This window comes from Columba livia, chromosome 6 (genome assembly GCF_036013475.1).
Source record: "Columba livia isolate bColLiv1 breed racing homer chromosome 6, bColLiv1.pat.W.v2, whole genome shotgun sequence".
Classification (NCBI taxonomy): domain Eukaryota; kingdom Metazoa; phylum Chordata; class Aves; order Columbiformes; family Columbidae; genus Columba; species Columba livia.
The window spans coordinates 5,004,265-5,021,593 of record NC_088607.1 but is presented as its reverse complement, the minus strand read 5'-3'; the positions used below and the strand labels follow the sequence as shown (position 1 = coordinate 5,021,593).

General features: G+C 53.8%; 1 protein-coding gene across 3 annotated transcripts in view; it reads left to right on the top strand.

Annotated features, from left to right (window-relative positions):
* The window catches only part of LOC102092903 (cubilin), a 41,016-nt gene that overhangs the window by 4,415 nt on the left and 19,272 nt on the right, over nt 1-17,329 (top strand). For 2 of the 3 annotated variants that reach the window (XM_065066802.1, XM_065066800.1), the window contains exons 4-22: nt 74-264; nt 1,507-1,660; nt 1,886-2,076; nt 3,326-3,479; nt 3,708-3,898; nt 5,148-5,301; nt 5,530-5,720; nt 6,967-7,120; nt 7,346-7,536; nt 8,779-8,932; nt 9,158-9,348; nt 10,456-10,609; nt 10,836-11,050; nt 12,239-12,392; nt 12,619-12,833; nt 14,022-14,175; nt 14,402-14,616; nt 15,805-15,958; nt 16,185-16,399. In XM_065066802.1, the coding sequence (XP_064922874.1) occupies nt 74-264; nt 1,507-1,660; nt 1,886-2,076; nt 3,326-3,479; nt 3,708-3,898; nt 5,148-5,301; nt 5,530-5,720; nt 6,967-7,120; nt 7,346-7,536; nt 8,779-8,932; nt 9,158-9,348; nt 10,456-10,609; nt 10,836-11,050; nt 12,239-12,392; nt 12,619-12,833; nt 14,022-14,175; nt 14,402-14,616; nt 15,805-15,958; nt 16,185-16,399 (3,392 nt within the window). The remainder of the gene's footprint in view (nt 1-73; nt 265-1,506; nt 1,661-1,885; nt 2,077-3,325; nt 3,480-3,707; nt 3,899-5,147; nt 5,302-5,529; nt 5,721-6,966; nt 7,121-7,345; nt 7,537-8,778; nt 8,933-9,157; nt 9,349-10,455; nt 10,610-10,835; nt 11,051-12,238; nt 12,393-12,618; nt 12,834-14,021; nt 14,176-14,401; nt 14,617-15,804; nt 15,959-16,184; nt 16,400-17,329) is intronic. The other variant, XM_065066801.1, reaches the window with a different exon arrangement.

The window sequence follows — 17,329 nt, the reverse complement described above, 5'->3', positions numbered from 1 at the left end:
CAGCTTCTTCCGGACCTCGTGCTCAGAGGTGACACAGCCCGGGGTGCTGACAGACCCTTCTCTCTCTCCACAGGCTAGAAGGCACCAGCTGCTCGTTTGACGCCATCAAAGTCTATGATGGTGGGTCCACAGACAGCCCACTCCTGGGGTCTGTTTGCAGCAATGACTCTCGCCTCTTTTATTCATCTGGGCAACAGCTGACAGTCCTGTTTTACAGTGACAGCAGTGTCACTAAGAGAGGTTTTCAGGCCTCCTACAACTCAGGTAAGCTCCCTGCTGTCATTCACTCTTTGATGTGACTGAAGCACCAAGTCTTCCTGCAAGACCTTCTAAAGGGTCACAGCATCTTTGGGCATCCAGATCCTCTGGCCCCATTGAAAGATATTTTGTCTTGGGGGATCTTTTGGGAAAGAATTTCCCCCACGCTGCTGCCAGAAGGTGGTATGTTTGCCTGATAGCAGGGACACAGCTTTCTCCACCCCCAACAGTGCTGCTGGGGCATGATCATCGATTTTTCTGACCTTGATTGCAGGCAGAGCAGTTGCTTGTTCATGGTACCCTCTATGTTGCAGCTGAAGAGTCCTCTGTCCTCCCTCATGGTTACTACTTCTCTTCTCAAACAATTTAGGGCCAAAGAGTTGGCACGCAGTGCAGTGAACTCCTTTTTGCAGCTGAGAAGTCATGGATGAGCAAGAACAGCTGCTGCTCTCTGCATGCACCCCCAGGGAGCTCCAGTTCATTTCCCCCTTGTCACTGAGCTCAGGTAGGGCCTGGAGGGCTTGAGGGGTCTGCTTATCTCCTGACCCAGCTCATAACTTAAGAATGAGAGGATGGTTGAGCTTGGAAGGGACCTTTGGAGTCCATGAGACCCTGGCTATAGCAGAATCACCTGCTAGCTGCCCGAGTCCATGTCCAGATGGCACTTGCCATTTTCAAAGGATTGAGACTCCACCATCTCTAAGGGATACCTGTGCTAGTGCTCAGTCACCCTCATAATGCGAAAAGGATTCCTGATTTTCTGCAGGAACCTTCTCTGATTCGGTCTGTGCCCCAGGCTACTTGTCCCATCGCTGGACACCACTGGAAAGAGCCTGGCTTTTGGACTGAGTTGACTGCCAGCAGGTTGTTCCTCTTAATGCAAATGCTGCTCCCTCACTTGCTGATTTTTACCTGCAGCACCAGGGAGCTTTGGTGGACACCCCTCTCATCCTTCAAGATGCTGTGGGTCAGAAGGATTAAGAGATTGGGTTATCTCCTGACCCAGATGTCTAGCTGGACAGACAGATCCCACCGATGGTAGTGACTGCCCACGCTAAGCACAACCAGAGCTGTGAGCTGGGGGATCACAGCAACGAGGCTTCATGTGCAGCCACATGTGTGGGAGGGAGGGTCTGTGTGGGAATGTGGCAGAGCCTCCCTGCTGGTGGCTATGCCCCTCTGCCACAGCTTCCGGGATGGGATCTCAAGAGCTTTCTGCCCATTCCCGGGCTCTTCTCCTTTCTGCAGTGGCCAACTCCTGCGGTGGCTTGCTTCAGGGTTTGTCCGGCACATTCCAGAGCCCTGGCTACCCTAACACCTACCCCAACAGTGCCCGCTGTGTGTGGATCATCCAGCTGCCAGCTTCTAATCTCGAAGTTCAGCTCAGGTTCTTGGATGTTGAGTGAGTCCAGTGGGGTGGCAGCTGCGGTGTGGGAGGGTGCCCAGTGTCGACTGCGGGCTCAAGGGTGGCTTTGTTATCAATGTGGGGCACTGGCCACCTGTACCCAATTGCCTGAGCCAGGCCAAGGAAGGGGTCGGGATGCTGGAGCCCTGCAGGTCTGGCTGATCCTCATGCTCCAAAGTAGCACAGTCTGGGGTGCTGACAGACCCTCCTCTCCCTTCACAGGCTGGAAGGCACCACCTGCCAGTATGACGCCATCAAAATCTACGATGGCGGGTCCACAGACAGTCCACTCCTCGGATCTGTTTGCAGCAATGACTCTCGCCTCTTCTATTCATCTGGGCCACAGCTGACCGTCCTGTTTTACAGTGACGGCAGTGTCACTAAGAGAGGTTTTCAGGCCTCCTACAACTCAGGTAAGCTCCCTGCTCTCATTCACTCCTTGTCATGGCTAAAGCACAATCTGTTACACATAGGTCTTCTGTGGGTTCCTGGCATCTCTTGACTATCTGACCCTCTGGCCCCATTGAAATGTATTTTGTCTTGGGGGATCATTTTGGACAGGACTGCCCCCACACTGCTGTCAAAGGGTGGTTTCTTTACTTGATGGCAGGGTTAGGGCTTTCTGCACCCCTGACACTGATGTGGAAAAATCATCGATTTTGCTGACCTTGATTGCAGGCAGAGCAGTTCCTTGTTCATGGCACCCTCTGTGTTGCAGCTGAAGAGGCCCATGTTCACCCTCATGGTTATTACTTGTCTTCTCAAATGACTGACGGTCAATGAGTTCACATGCAGTGCAGTGAACTCCATTTTAGAGCTGAGAAGTCATGGATGAGCAAGCACAGCTGCTGCTCTCTGCCTGCACCACCAGGGAGCTCCAGCTCCATTTGCCCCTTCTTACTGAGCTCAGGGAGGGACTGGAGGGCTTGGGGGGTCTGCTTATCTCCTGACCCAGCTCACAATCTAAGAATGTGGGTATGGTTGAGATTGGAAGGGACCTTTGGAGTCCATGTGGTCATGAACCCTGGCTATAGCAGGATGACCTAGAGCTGGCTGCCCAAGTCCATGTCCAGATAGCACTTGGCATTTTCAAAGGATTGAGACTCCAGCATCTCTGTGTGTTACCTGTGCCCATGCTCAGTAATCCCCACAGTGAAAATCGGTTTCCTGACCTTCTGAGGGAATCTCCTGGATTTCAGTTTTTGCCCCAGGCTACTTTTCTCGTCACTGGACACCACTGGAAAGAGCCTGGCTTTTGGAGAGGGTTCACTCCCAGCAGGTTGTTCCTCTTAGAACAAATGCTGCGCCCTCACCTGCCAATTTCTCCCGGCAGCACCAGGGAGCTCTGGGTCGACACCCCTCATAGCAGTCAACATTCTGCGGTTCAGAAGGATTAAGGGGTTGGTTTATCTCCTGACCAGGTGTCTGGCTGGACAGAGAGGCCCGGCTGATGGGGGTGACTGTCCATGCCAAGCACAACCAGTGCTGTGGGCTGGGGAACGCAGTGATGAGGCTTCAGATGCAGCCACATCTGTGGGAGGGAGGTTCTATGTGGCGATGTGGCAGATTCTCCCTGCTGGTGGTCACGCCCCTCTCCCACAGCTCCTGGGATGGGAGTTCAAGAACTTTCTGCCCATTGCCGGGGTCTGCTCCTTTCTGCAGTGGCCAGCTCCTGCGGTGGCTTGCTTCAGGGTTTGTCCGGCACATTCCAGAGCCCTGGCTACCCCAACACCTACCCCAACAACGCCCGCTGTGTGTGGTTCATCCAGCTGCCAGATCCTAATTACGAAGTTCAGCTCAGGTTCCTGGATGTTGAGTAAGTCCAGCGGGGTGGCAGTTGTGGTGTGAGGTGGTGTCCATTGTCGGCTGGGTTTTCAAGGGTGACATTGTCACCTATGTAGGTTCTTGGTGACCTCTACCTGATCGCCTGAGCGATATGGCCAGGGAAGGGATTGGAATGCTGGAGCCCTGCAGCTTCTGCCGGATCTCGTGCTCGGAGGTGACACAGCCTGGGGTGCTGACAGACTCTTCTCTCCCTCCACAGGCTGGAAGGCACCAGCTGCTCGTATGACGCCATCAAAGTCTACGATGGTGGGTCCACAGACAGCCCACTCCTGGGGTCTGTTTGCAGCAATGACTCTCGCCTCTTCTATTCATCTGGGCAACAGCTGACAGTCCTGTTTTACAGTGACAGCGGTGTCACTAAGAGAGGTTTTCAGGCCTCCTACAACTCGGGTAAGCTCCCTGCTGTCATTCACTCTTTGATGTGACTGAAGCAGAAACTGTTACACATAGGCCTTCTGAGGGGTCCTGGCACCTCATGGTTTCCAGACCCTATGGCCCCATTGACATATATTTTGTCTTGGGGGATCATTTTGGACAGGACTGCCCCCACACTGCTGCTTGAAGGTGATTTCTTTACTTGATTGCAGGGACAGGGCTTTCTTCACCCCCAGCATCGCTGGGGAATGGTCATCTATTTTTCTGACATTGATTGCAGGCAGAGCAGTTCCTTGTTCATGGCACCCTCTGTGTTGCAGCTGAAGAGGCCCATGTTCACCCTCATGGTTATTACTTGTCTTCTCAAATGACTGACGGTCAATGAGTTCACATGCAGTGCAGTGAACTCCTTTTTGCAGCTGAGAAGTCATGGATGAGCAAGCACAGCTGCTGCTCTCTGCCTGCACCACCAGGGAGCTCCAGCTCCATTTGCCCCTTCTTACTGAGCTCAGGGAGGGACTGGAGGGCTTGGGGGGTCTGCTTATCTCCTGACCCAGCTCACAATCTAAGAATGTGAGTATGGTTGAGATTGGAAGGGACCTTTGGAGTCCATGTGGTCATGAACCCTGGCTATAGCAGGATGACCTAGAGCTGGCTGCCCAAGTCCATGTCCAGATAGCACTTGGCATTTTCAAAGGATTGAGACTCCAGCATCTCTGTGTGTTACCTGTGCCCATGCTCAGTAATCCTCACAGTGAAAATCGGTTTCCTGACCTTCTGAGGGAATCTCCTGGATTTCAGTTTTTGCCCCAGGCTACTTTTCTCATCACTGGACACCACTGGAAAGAGCCTGGCTTTTGGAGAGGGTTCACTCCCAGCAGGTTGTTCCTCTTAGAACAAATGCTGCGCCCTCACCTGCCAATTTCTCCCGGCAGCACCAGGGAGCTCTGGGTCGACACCCCTCATAACAGTCAACATTCTGCGGTTCAGAAGGATTAAGGGGTTGGTTTATCTCCTGACCAGGTGTCTGGCTGGACAGAGAGGCCCGGCTGATGGGGGTGACTGTCCATGCCAAGCACAACCAGTGCTGTGGGCTGGGGAACGCAGTGATGAGGCTTCAGATGCAGCCACATCTGTGGGAGGGAGGTTCTATGTGGCGATGTGGCAGATTCTCCCTGCTGGTGGTCACGCCCCTCTCCCACAGCTCCTGGGATGGGAGTTCAAGAACTTTCTGCCCATTGCCGGGGTCTGCTCCTTTCTGCAGTGGCCAGCTCCTGCGGTGGCTTGCTTCAGGGTTTGTCCGGCACATTCCAGAGCCCTGGCTACCCCAACACCTACCCCAACAACGCCCGCTGTGTGTGGTTCATCCAGCTGCCAGATCCTAATTACGAAGTTCAGCTCAGGTTCCTGGATGTTGAGTAAGTCCAGCGGGGTGGCAGTTGTGGTGTGAGGTGGTGTCCATTGTCGGCTGGGTTTTCAAGGGTGACATTGTCACCTATGTAGGTTCTTGGTGACCTCTACCTGATCGCCTGAGCGATATGGCCAGGGAAGGGATTGGAATGCTGGAGCCCTGCAGCTTCTGCCGGATCTCGTGCTCGGAGGTGACACAGCCTGGGGTGCTGACAGACTCTTCTCTCCCTCCACAGGCTGGAAGGCACCAGCTGCTCGTATGACGCCATCAAAGTCTACGATGGTGGGTCCACAGACAGCCCACTCCTGGGGTCTGTTTGCAGCAATGACTCTCGCCTCTTCTATTCATCTGGGCAACAGCTGACAGTCCTGTTTTACAGTGACAGCAGTGTCACTAAGAGAGGTTTTCAGGCCTCCTACAACTCGGGTAAGCTCCCTGCTGTCATTCACTCTTTGATGTGACTGAAGCAGAAACTGTTACACATAGGCCTTCTGAGGGGTCCTGGCACCTCATGGTTTCCAGACCCTATGGCCCCATTGACATATATTTTGTCTTGGGGGATCATTTTGGACAGGACTGCCCCCACACTGCTGCTTGAAGGTGATTTCTTTACTTGATTGCAGGGACAGGACTTTCTCCACCCCCAGCATCGCTGGGGAACCGTTATCGATTTTTCCAATCTTCATTTCAGGCAGAGAAGTTCCTTGTTCATGGCACCCTCTGTGTTGCAGCTGAAGAGGCCCATGTTCACCCTCATGGTTATTACTTGTCTTCTCAAATGACCGAGAGCCAATGAGTTCGCACGCAGTGCAGTGAACTTTTTGCAGCTGAGAAGTCATGGATGAGCAAGCACAGCTGCTGCTCTCTGCCTGCACCCCCAGGGAGCTCCAGCTCCATTTACACCTTGTTACTGAGCTCAGGGAGGGACTGGAGGGCCTGGGGTGTCTACTCATCTCCCGACCCCTTTCACAGTCTAAGAATGAGAGAATGGTTGAGCTTGGAAGGGACCTTTGGAGCCCATGTGGTAATAGACCCTGGCTATACCACAGTCACCTAGAGCTGGCTGCCCATGTCCATGTCCACATGGCACTTGGCATTTTCAAAGGATTGAGACACCACAAACTCTGGGTGTTACCTGTGCCCATGCTCAGTAATCCTCATAGTGAAAATAGGTTTCCTGATCCTCTGAGGGAATCTCCTGGGTTTCAGTTTTTGCCCCAGGCTACTTTTCCCATCACTGGGCACCATTGGAAAGAGCCTGGCTTTTGGAGAGGGTTCATTCCCAGCAGGTTGTTCCTCTTAGGACAAATGCTGCGCCCTCACCTGCCAATTTCTCCTGGCAGCACCAGGGAGCTCTGGGTCGACACCCCTCGTAGCAGTCAACATTCTGCGGTTCAGAAGGACTAAGGTGTTGGGTTATCTCCTGACCCAGGTGTCTGGCTGGACAGAGAGGCCCGGCTGATGGGGGTGACTGTCCATGCCAAGAACAACCTGTGCTTTGAGCTGGGAGAACACAGGGAAGAGGCTTCAGGTGCACCCACATGTCTTGGAGGGAGTGTCTGTGTGGAGATGTGGCAGTGTCCTTGCTAGTGCTTGTATCATTCTAAAACAGCTTCTGGGATGGGATTTCAAGAGCTTTCTGCCCATTCCCGGGGTCTGCTCCTTTCTACAGTGACTGACTCCTGTGGTGGCTTGCTTCAGGGTTTGTCTGGGACATTGCAGAGCCCTGGCTACCCCAGCACCTACCCCAACAACGCCCGTTGTGTGTGGTTCATCCAACTGCCAGCTTCTAATCTCGAAGTTCAGCTCACGTTCTTGGATGTTGAGTAAGTCCAGCGGGGTGACAGCTGTGGTGTGGGAGGGTGCCCATTGCCAGCTGGAGTTTCAGGGGTGACATTGTCACCAATGTGGGGTCTTGGTGACCTCTACCTGAGCGCTATGGCCAGCCCAAGGAAGGGATTGGGATGCTGGAGCCATGCAGCTTCTGCCGGTGATCATACTTGGAGGTGGCACAACCTACTGTGCTGACAGACTCTCCACTCCCTTCACAGGCTGGAAGGCACCAGCTGCTCGTTTGACGCCATCAAAATCTATGACGGTGGGTCCACAGACAGCCCACTCCTGGGGTCTGTTTGCAGCAATGACTCTCGCCTCTTCTATTCATCTGGGCAACAGCTGACAGTCCTGTTTTACAGTGACAGCAGTGTCACTAAGAGAGGTTTTCAGGCCTCCTACAACTCAGGTAAGCTCCCTGCTGTCATTCACTCTTTGATGTGACTGAAGCACCAAGTCTTCCTGAAAGACCTTCTGAAGGGTCACAGCATCTCTGGGCATACAGATCCTCTGGCCCCATTGAAAGATATTTTGTCTTGGGGGATCTTTTGGGAAAGAATTTCCCCCACGCTGTTGCCAGAAGGTCATTTGTTTGCCTGATGGCAGGGACAGGGCTTTATCCACCCCCAACAGTGCTGCTGAGGAATGATCATCAATTTGTCTGACCCTGATTGCAGGCAGAGCAGTTGCTTGTTCATGGTACCCTCTATGTTGCAGCTGAAGAGTCCTCTGTCCTCCCTCATGGTTACTACTTGTCTTCTCAAACAATTTAGGGCCAAAGAGTTGGCACGCAGTGCAGTGAACTCCTTTTTGCAGCTGAGAAGTCATGGATGAGCAAGAACAGCTGCTGCTCTCTGCATGCACCCCCAGGGAGCTCCAGTTCATTTCCCCCTTGTCACTGAGCTCAGGTAGGGCCTGGAGGGCTTGAGGGGTCTGCTTATCTCCTGACCCAGCTCATAACTTAAGAATGAGAGGATGGTTGAGCTTGGAAGGGACCTTTGGAGTCCATGAGACCCTGGCTATAGCAGAATCACCTGCTAGCTGCCCGAGTCCATGTCCAGATGGCACTTGCCATTTTCAAAGGATTGAGACTCCACCATCTCTAAGTGATACCTGTGCTAGTGCTCAGTCACCCTCATAAAGCGAAAAGGATTCCTGATTTTCTGCAGAAACCTTCTCTGATTCGGTCTGTGGCCCAGGCTACTTGTCCCATCGCTGGACACCACTGGAAAGAGCCTGGCTTTTGGACTGAGTTGACTGCCAGCAGGTTGTTCCTCTTAATGCAAATGCTGCTCCCTCACTTGCTGATTTTTACCTGCAGCACCAGGGAGCTTTGGTGGACACCCCTCTCATCCTTCAAGATGCTGTGGGTCAGAAGGATTAAGAGATTGGGTTATCTCCTGACCCAGATGTCTAGCTGGACAGACAGATCCCACCGATGGTAGTGACTGCCCACGCTAAGCACAACCAGAGCTGTGAGCTGGGGGATCACAGTGATGAGGCTTCATGTGCAGCCACATGTGTGGGAGGGAGGGTCTGTGTGGGAATGTGGCAGCGCCTCCCTGCTGGTGGCTATGCCCCTCTGCCACAGCTTCCGGGATGGGATCTCAAGAGCTTTCTGCCCATTCCCGGGCTCTTCTCCTTTCTGCAGTGGCCAGCTCCTGCGGTGGCTTGCTTCAGGGTTTGTCCGGCACATTCCAGAGCCCTGGCTACCCTAACACCTACCCCAACAGTGCCCGCTGTGTGTGGATCATCCAGCTGCCAGCTTCTAATCTCGAAGTTCAGCTCAGGTTCTTGGATGTCGAGTGAGTCCAGTGGGGTGGCAGCTACGGTGTGGGAGGGTGTCCAGTGTCGACTGCGGGCTCAAGGGTGGCTTTGTTACCAATGTGGGGCATTGGCCACCTGTACCCAATTGCCTGAGCCAGGCCAGGGAAGGGGTCGGGATGCTGGAGCCCTGCAGGTCCGGCTGATCCTCATGCTCCAAAGTAGCACAGTCTGGGGTGCTGACAGACCCTCCTCTCCCTTCACAGGCTGGAAGGCACCACCTGCCAGTATGACGCCATCAAAATCTACGATGGCGGGTCCACAGACAGCCCACTCCTGGGGTCTGTTTGCAGCAATGACTCTCGCCTCTTCTATTCATCTGGGCCACAGCTGACCGTCCTGTTTTACAGTGACGGCAGTGTCACTAAGAGAGGTTTTCAGGCCTCCTACAACTCAGGTAAGCTCCCTGCTCTCATTCACTCCTTGTCATGGCTAAAGCACAATCTGTTACACATAGGTCTTCTGTGGTTTCCTGGTGTCTCTTGACTATCTGACCCTCTGGCCCCATTGAAATGTATTTTGTCTTGGGGGATCATTTTGGACAGGACTGCCCCCACACTGCTGTCAAAGGGTGGTTTCTTTACTTGATGGCAGGGTTAGGGCTTTCTGCACCCCTGACACTGATGTGGAAAAATCATCGATTTTGCTGACCTTGATTGCAGGCAGAGCAGTTCCTTGTTCATGGCACCCTCTGTGTTGCAGCTGAAGAGGCCCATGTTCACCCTCATGGTTATTACTTGTCTTCTCAAATGACCGAGGGCCAATGAGTTCACATGCAGTGCAGTGAACTCCATTTTAGAGCTGAGAAGTGATGGGTGAGCAAGCACAGCTGCTGCTCTCTGCCTGCACCACCAGGGAGCTCCAGCTCCATTTGCCCCTTCTTACCGAGCTCAGGTAGGACCTGGAGGGCTTGGAGGGTCTGCTCATCTCATTGTGACCCAGCTCACAGTCTAAGAATGAGAGGATGGTTGAGCTTGAAGGGACTTTTGGAGTCCATGTGGTCATAAACCCTGGCTATAGCAGGATGACCTAGAGCTGGCTGCCCAAGTCCATGTCCAGATAGCGCCTGGCATTTTCAAAGGATTGAGACTCCACCACCTGAGGGTTGACTCCCAGCAGGTTGTTCCTCTTAGGACAAATATTGCTCCCTCACCTGCTGATTTCTCTCTGCAGCACCAGGAAATTCCAGCTCAACTCCCTCCTTGTCCTTGACCATGTTTAGGACCAGAGGGATTTAGGAGCGGGTTATATTCTAGCCAAGATAACCGGCTGGAATGACAGGTTCTACAAATCGGGGTGACTGCCGGTGTCAAGTACAACCTGTGCTGTGGGCTGGGGTGACACAGGGATGAGGCTTCAGGTGTAGCCAAATCTGATAGAGGGAGACTCCATGTGGGTCCCTGGCAAAGCCTCCTTGCTGGTGACCATGCGCTTCTGCAACAGCTTCTGGCCACAGGATTCCAAGACCTCTCAGCTAATCCCTGGGCTCTGCTCCTTTCCACAGGGAACAACTCTTGCGGTGGCTTGCTTCAGAGTTTGTCCGGCTCATTCCAGAGCCCTGGCTACCCCAATGCCTACCCCAATGATGCCCACTGCGTGTGGCACATCCAGCTGCCAGAGCAGAATCTCAGAGTGGAGCTCCAGTTCTTGGATGTCGAGTGAGTCTGGTGGTGAGGCAGCTGTGGACTGGGCAGGGTGCCCAGTGCTGGATGCGGGGTCAGGGGAAGCTTCTTCCCCATTACGGGTCATTGGCCACCTCTGCCTGAGTGCCTGAGCCAGGCCAGGAATGGGGTTGGGATGCTGGAGCCCTGCGGCTCCTGCTGGTCCTTGTGCTCAGAGGTGGTACAGCCTGAGGTGCTGACAGACCCTCCTCTCCCTCTGCAGGCTGGAAGGCACTACCTGTCAGTATGACGCTATCGAGGTCTATGACGGTGGGTTCACAGATAGCCCGCTCCTCGGCTCCGTTTGCAGTAACAACCATAGCGTCTTCACTTCCTCTGGTTCCCAGCTGACCGTCCTGTTTCGCAGTGACTTCAGTGTCACCCGAAGAGGTTTTGAGGCCTCCTACAGCTCGTTTCCTGCATCCAATAGCACACCAGGTACGACCTCATCTGTCCTTCACACGTTGATGCGGCAGAAGTAGAAACTCTTACTGAAGGGCCTTCTGAGGGTTTCAGGCCCCTCTGAGCATCCAGACCCTCTGGCCCCACAGATAAGTGTTTTGTCCTGGGGTCATCGTTTTGGACAGGACTGCCCCCACATTGCTGGCAGAAGGAGGTTTCTTTGCCGAATGGCAGGGACAGGGCTTTCCACACCTCAGCCGGTGCTACACTCATTTTGCTTCAGTCGCAGAGGCCAGTATTCCCGGTCAGTGTTACTACTTGTCTTTCCAAGCAAAAGACGCAAATGAGTTCACATGCATTGCCATGAACTTCTTTTTGGAGCTGAGAAGATCTGGATGAGCGATGCAGCTGCTGCTTTCTGCCCGCAGCCCCTAGGAGCTCCAGCTCCATTTCCCCTTGTTGTTGAGATGAGATAGGGACTGGAGGGACTGAATGATCCATTGATCTCCTGCCCAACCTCTCAAGATCATACATTTAAGAATAGTTGAACTTGAAAGGGACCTCTGTAGTCCACGTGGCCTTAGCCCCTGCCTAAAACAGGGTCACCTTCAGCTGACTGCCCAAGGCCATGTCCAGATGTCGTTTGGCTCTCTGCAAGGATGGAGACTCCAAAACCTCTGTGGTGAACCTGTGCCCCTGCTCAGTCACCCTCACAGTTAACAAGGGATTCTGGACATTTCAAGGGAACCTCCTGTGTTTCACTTTCCACACAAAACCACTTGCCCCATTGCTGGGCACCACTGGAACGTGACTGGCTTTTGGAGAGGGTTGACTCCCAGCAGATTGCTCCTCTTAGGACAAATGCTGCTCATTCACCTGCTGATTTCTCCTTGCAGCACCAGGGAGCTCCAGCTCCACTCCTCCTGTGTTCTTGACCATGATAATGTCCATAGTGATTAAAAGGTCAGGTTATCTCCTGCCCCAGGTGTATCACTGTTTAAACAGGTCCCGCCAATGGGGGTGACTGTGCCAAGAACAACCTGTGCTGTGGGCTGGGGGCATGCAGGGGTGAGGCTTCAAGTGCAACCACAAGCGTGGGAGAGAGGGTCTCTGTGGGGCTGTGGCAGAGCCTCCTTACTGGTGGCCATGCCCTTCTCCAACAGCTTCTGGTCACAGGATCTCAAGAGCTCTCTGCCCATCCCTGGGCTCTGCTCCTTTCCACAGGGAACAACTCTTGCGGTGGCTTGCTTCAAGATTTGTCTGGCTCATTCCAGAGCCCTGGCTACCCCAATGCCTACCCCAATGATGCCCACTGCGTGTGGCACATCCAGCTGCCAGAGCAGAATCTCAGAGTGGAGCTCCAGTTCTTGGATGTCGAGTGAGTCTGGTGGTGAGGCAGCTGTGGACTGGGCAGGGTGTCCAGTGCTGGATGCGGGGTCAGGGGAAGCTTCTTCCCCATTGCGGGTCATTGGCCACCTCTGCCTGAGTGCCTGAGCCAGGCCAGGAATAGGGTTGGGATGCTGGAGCCCTGCGGCTCCTGCTGGTCCTTGTGCTCAGAGGTGGTACAGCCTGAGGTGCTGACAGACCCTCCTCTCCCTCTGCAGGCTGGAAGGCACTACCTGTCAGTATGACGCTATCGAGGTCTATGACGGTGGGTTCACAGATAGCCCGCTCCTCGGCTCCGTTTGCAGTAACAACCATAGCGTCTTCACTTCCTCTGGTTCCCAGCTGACCGTCCTGTTTCGCAGTGACTTCAGTGTCACCCGAAGAGGTTTTGAGGCCTCCTACAGCTCGTTTCCTGCATCCAATAGCACACCAGGTACGACCTCATCTGTCCTTCACACTTTGATGCGGCAGAAGTAGAAACTCTTACTGAAGGGCCTTCTGAGGGTTTCAGGCCCCTCTGAGCATCCAGACCCTCTGGCCCCACAGATAAGTGTTTTGTCCTGGGGTCATCGTTTTGGACAGGACTGCCCCCACATTGCTGGCAGAAGGAGGTTTCTTTGCCGAATGGCAGGGACAGGGCTTTCCACACCTCAGCCGGTGCTACACTCATTTTGCTTCAGTCGCAGAGGCCAGTATTCCCGGTCAGTGTTACTACTTGTCTTTCCAAGCAAAAGACGCAAATGAGTTCACATGCATTGCCATGAACTTCTTTTTGGAGCTGAGAAGATCTGGATGAGCGATGCAGCTGCTGCTTTCTACCCGCAGCCCCTAGGAGCTCCAGCTCCATTTCCCCTTGTTGTTGAGATGAAATAGGGCCTGGAGGGACTGAATGATCCATTGATCTCCTGCCCAACCTCTCAAGATCATACATTTAAGAATAGTTGAACTTGAAAGGGACCTCTGTAGTCCACGTGGCCTTAGCCCCTGCCTAAAACAGGGTCACCTTCAGCTCACTGCCCAAGGCCATGTCCAGATGTCGTTTGGCTCTCTGCAAGGATGGAGACTCCAAAACCTCTGTGGTGAACCTGTGCCCCTGCTCAGTCACCCTCACAGTTAACAAGGGATTCTGGACATTTCAAGGGAACCTCCTGTGTTTCACTTTCCACACAAAACCACTTGCCCCATTGCTGGGCACCACTGGAACGTGACTGGCTTTTGGAGAGGGTTGACTCCCAGCAGATTGCTCCTCTTAGGACAAATGCTGCTCATTCACCTGCTGATTTCTCCTTGCAGCACCAGGGAGCTCCAGCTCCACTCCTCCTGTGTTCTTGACTATGATAATGTCCGTAGTGATTAAAAGGTCAGGTTATCTCCTGCCCCAGGTGTATCACTGTTTAAACAGGTCCCGCCAATGGGGGTGACTGTGCCAAGAACAACCTGTGCTGTGGGCTGGGGGCATGCAGGGGTGAGGCTTCAAGTGCAACCACAAGCGTGGGAGAGAGGGTCTCTGTGGGGCTGTGGCAGAGCCTCCTTACTGGTGGCCATGCCCTTCTCCAACAGCTTCTGGTCACAGGATCTCAAGAGCTCTCTGCCCATCCCTGGGCTCTGCTCCTTTCCACAGGGAACAACTCTTGCGGTGGCTTGCTTCAAGATTTGTCTGGCTCATTCCAGAGCCCTGGCTACCCCAATGCCTACCCCAATGATGCCCACTGCGTGTGGCACATCCAGCTGCCAGAGCAGAATCTCAGAGTGGAGCTCCAGTTCTTGGATGTCGAGTGAGTCTGGTGGTGAGGCAGCTGTGGACTGGGCAGGGTGTCCAGTGCTGGATGCGGGGTCAGGGGAAGCTTCTTCCCCATTGCGGGTCATTGGCCACCTCTGCCTGAGTGCCTGAGCCAGGCCAGGAATAGGGTTGGGATGCTGGAGCCCTGCGGCTCCTGCTGGTCCTTGTGCTCAGAGGTGGTACAGCCTGAGGTGCTGACAGACCCTCCTCTCCCTCTGCAGGCTGGAAGGCACTACCTGTCAGTATGACGCTATCGAGGTCTATGACGGTGGGTTCACAGATAGCCCGCTCCTCGGCTCCGTTTGCAGTAACAACCATAGCGTCTTCACTTCCTCTGGTTCCCAGCTGACCGTCCTGTTTCGCAGTGACTTCAGTGTCACCCGAAGAGGTTTTGAGGCCTCCTACAGCTCGTTTCCTGCATCCAATAGCACACCAGGTACGACCTCATCTGTCCTTCACACTTTGATGCGGCAGAAGTAGAAACTCTTACTGAAGGGCCTTCTGAGGGTTTCAGGCCCCTCTGAGCATCCAGACCCTCTGGCCCCACAGATAAGTGTTTTGTCCTGGGGTCATCGTTTTGGACAGGACTGCCCCCACATTGCTGGCAGAAGGAGGTTTCTTTGCCGAATGGCAGGGACAGGGCTTTCCACACCTCAGCCGGTGCTACACTCATTTTGCTTCAGTCGCAGAGGCCAGTATTCCCGGTCAGTGTTACTACTTGTCTTTCCAAGCAAAAGACGCAAATGAGTTCACATGCATTGCCATGAACTTCTTTTTGGAGCTGAGAAGATCTGGATGAGCGATGCAGCTGCTGCTTTCTACCCGCAGCCCCTAGGAGCTCCAGCTCCATTTCCCCTTGTTATTGAGATGAAATAGGGCCTGGAGGGACTGAATGATCCATTGATCTCCTGCCCAACCTCTCAAGATCATACATTTAAGAATAGTTGAACTTGAAAGGGACCTCTGTAGTCCACGTGGCCTTAGCCCCTGCCTAAAACAGGGTCACCTTCAGCTCACTGCCCAAGGCCATGTCCAGATGTCGTTTGGCTCTCTGCAAGGATGGAGACTCCAAAACCTCTGTGGTGAACCTGTGCCCCTGCTCAGTCACCCTCACAGTTAACAAGGGATTCTGGACATTTCAAGGGAACCTCCTGTGTTTCACTTTCCACACAAAACCACTTGCCCCATTGCTGGGCACCACTGGAACGTGACTGGCTTTTGGAGAGGGTTGACTCCCAGCAGATTGCTCCTCTTAGGACAAATGCTGCTCATTCACCTGCTGATTTCTCCTTGCAGCACCAGGGAGCTCCAGCTCCACTCCTCCTGTGTTCTTGACTATGATAATGTCCGTAGTGATTAAAAGGTCAGGTTATCTCCTGCCCCAGGTGTATCACTGTTTAAACAGGTCCCGCCAATGGGGGTGACTGTGCCAAGAACAACCTGTGCTGTGGGCTGGGGGCATGCAGGGGTGAGGCTTCAAGTGCAACCACAAGTGTGGGAGAGAGGGTCTCTGTGGGGCTGTGGCAGAGCCTCCTTACTGGTGGCCATGCCCTTCTCCAACAGCTTCTGGTCACAGGATCTCAAGAGCTCTCTGCCCATCCCTGGGCTCTGCTCCTTTCCACAGGGAACAACTCTTGCGGTGGCTTGCTTCAAGATTTGTCTGGCTCATTCCAGAGCCCTGGCTACCCCAATGCCTACCCCAATGATGCCCACTGCGTGTGGCACATCCAGCTGCCAGAGCAGAATCTCAGAGTGGAGCTCCAGTTCTTGGATGTCGAGTGAGTCTGGTGGTGAGGCAGCTGTGGACTGGGCAGGGTGTCCAGTGCTGGATGCGGGGTCAGGGGAAGCTTCTTCCCCATTGCGGGTCATTGGCCACCTCTGCCTGAGTGCCTGAGCCAGGCCAGGAATGGGGTTGGGATGCTGGAGCCCTGCGGCTCCTGCTGGTCCTTGTGCTCAGAGGTGGTACAGCCTGAGGTGCTGACAGACCCTCCTCTCCCTCTGCAGGCTGGAAGGCACTACCTGTCAGTATGACGCTATCGAGGTCTATGACGGTGGGTTCACAGATAGCCCGCTCCTCGGCTCCGTTTGCAGTAACAACCATAGCGTCTTCACTTCCTCTGGTTCCCAGCTGACCGTCCTGTTTCGCAGTGACTTCAGTGTCACCCGAAGAGGTTTTGAGGCCTCCTACAGCTCGTTTCCTGCATCCAATAGCACACCAGGTACGACCTCATCTGTCCTTCACACTTTGATGCGGCAGAAGTAGAAACTCTTACTGAAGGGCCTTCTGAGGGTTTCAGGCCCCTCTGAGCATCCAGACCCTCTGGCCCCACAGATAAGTGTTTTGTCCTGGGGTCATCGTTTTGGACAGGACTGCCCCCACATTGCTGGCAGAAGGAGGTTTCTTTGCCGAATGGCAGGGACAGGGCTTTCCACACCTCAGCCGGTGCTACACTCATTTTGCTTCAGTCGCAGAGGCCAGTATTCCCGGTCAGTGTTACTACTTGTCTTTCCAAGCAAAAGACGCAAATGAGTTCACATGCATTGCCATGAACTTCTTTTTGGAGCTGAGAAGATCTGGATGAGCGATGCAGCTGCTGCTTTCTGCCCGCAGCCCCTAGGAGCTCCAGCTCCATTTCCCCTTGTTGTTGAGATGAAATAGGGCCTGGAGGGACTGAATGATCCATTGATCTCCTGCCCAACCTCTCAAGATCATACATTTAAGAATAGTTGAACTTGAAAGGGACCTCTGTAGTCCACGTGGCCTTAGCCCCTGCCTAAAACAGGGTCACCTTCAGCTGACTGCCCAAGGCCATGTCCAGATGTCGTTTGGCTCTCTGCAAGGATGGAGACTCCAAAACCTCTGTGGTGAACCTGTGCCCCTGCTCAGTCACCCTCACAGTTAACAAGGGATTCTGGACATTTCAAGGGAACCTCCTGTGTTTCACTTTCCACACAAAACCACTTGCCCCATTGCTGGGCACCACTGGAACGTGACTGGCTTTTGGAGAGGGTTGACTCCCAGCAGATTGCTCCTCTTAGGACAAATGCTGCTCATTCACCTGCTGATTTCTCCTTGCAGCACCAGGGAGCTCCAGCTCCACTCCTCCTGTGTTCTTGACTATGATAATGTCCGTAGTGATTAAAAGGTC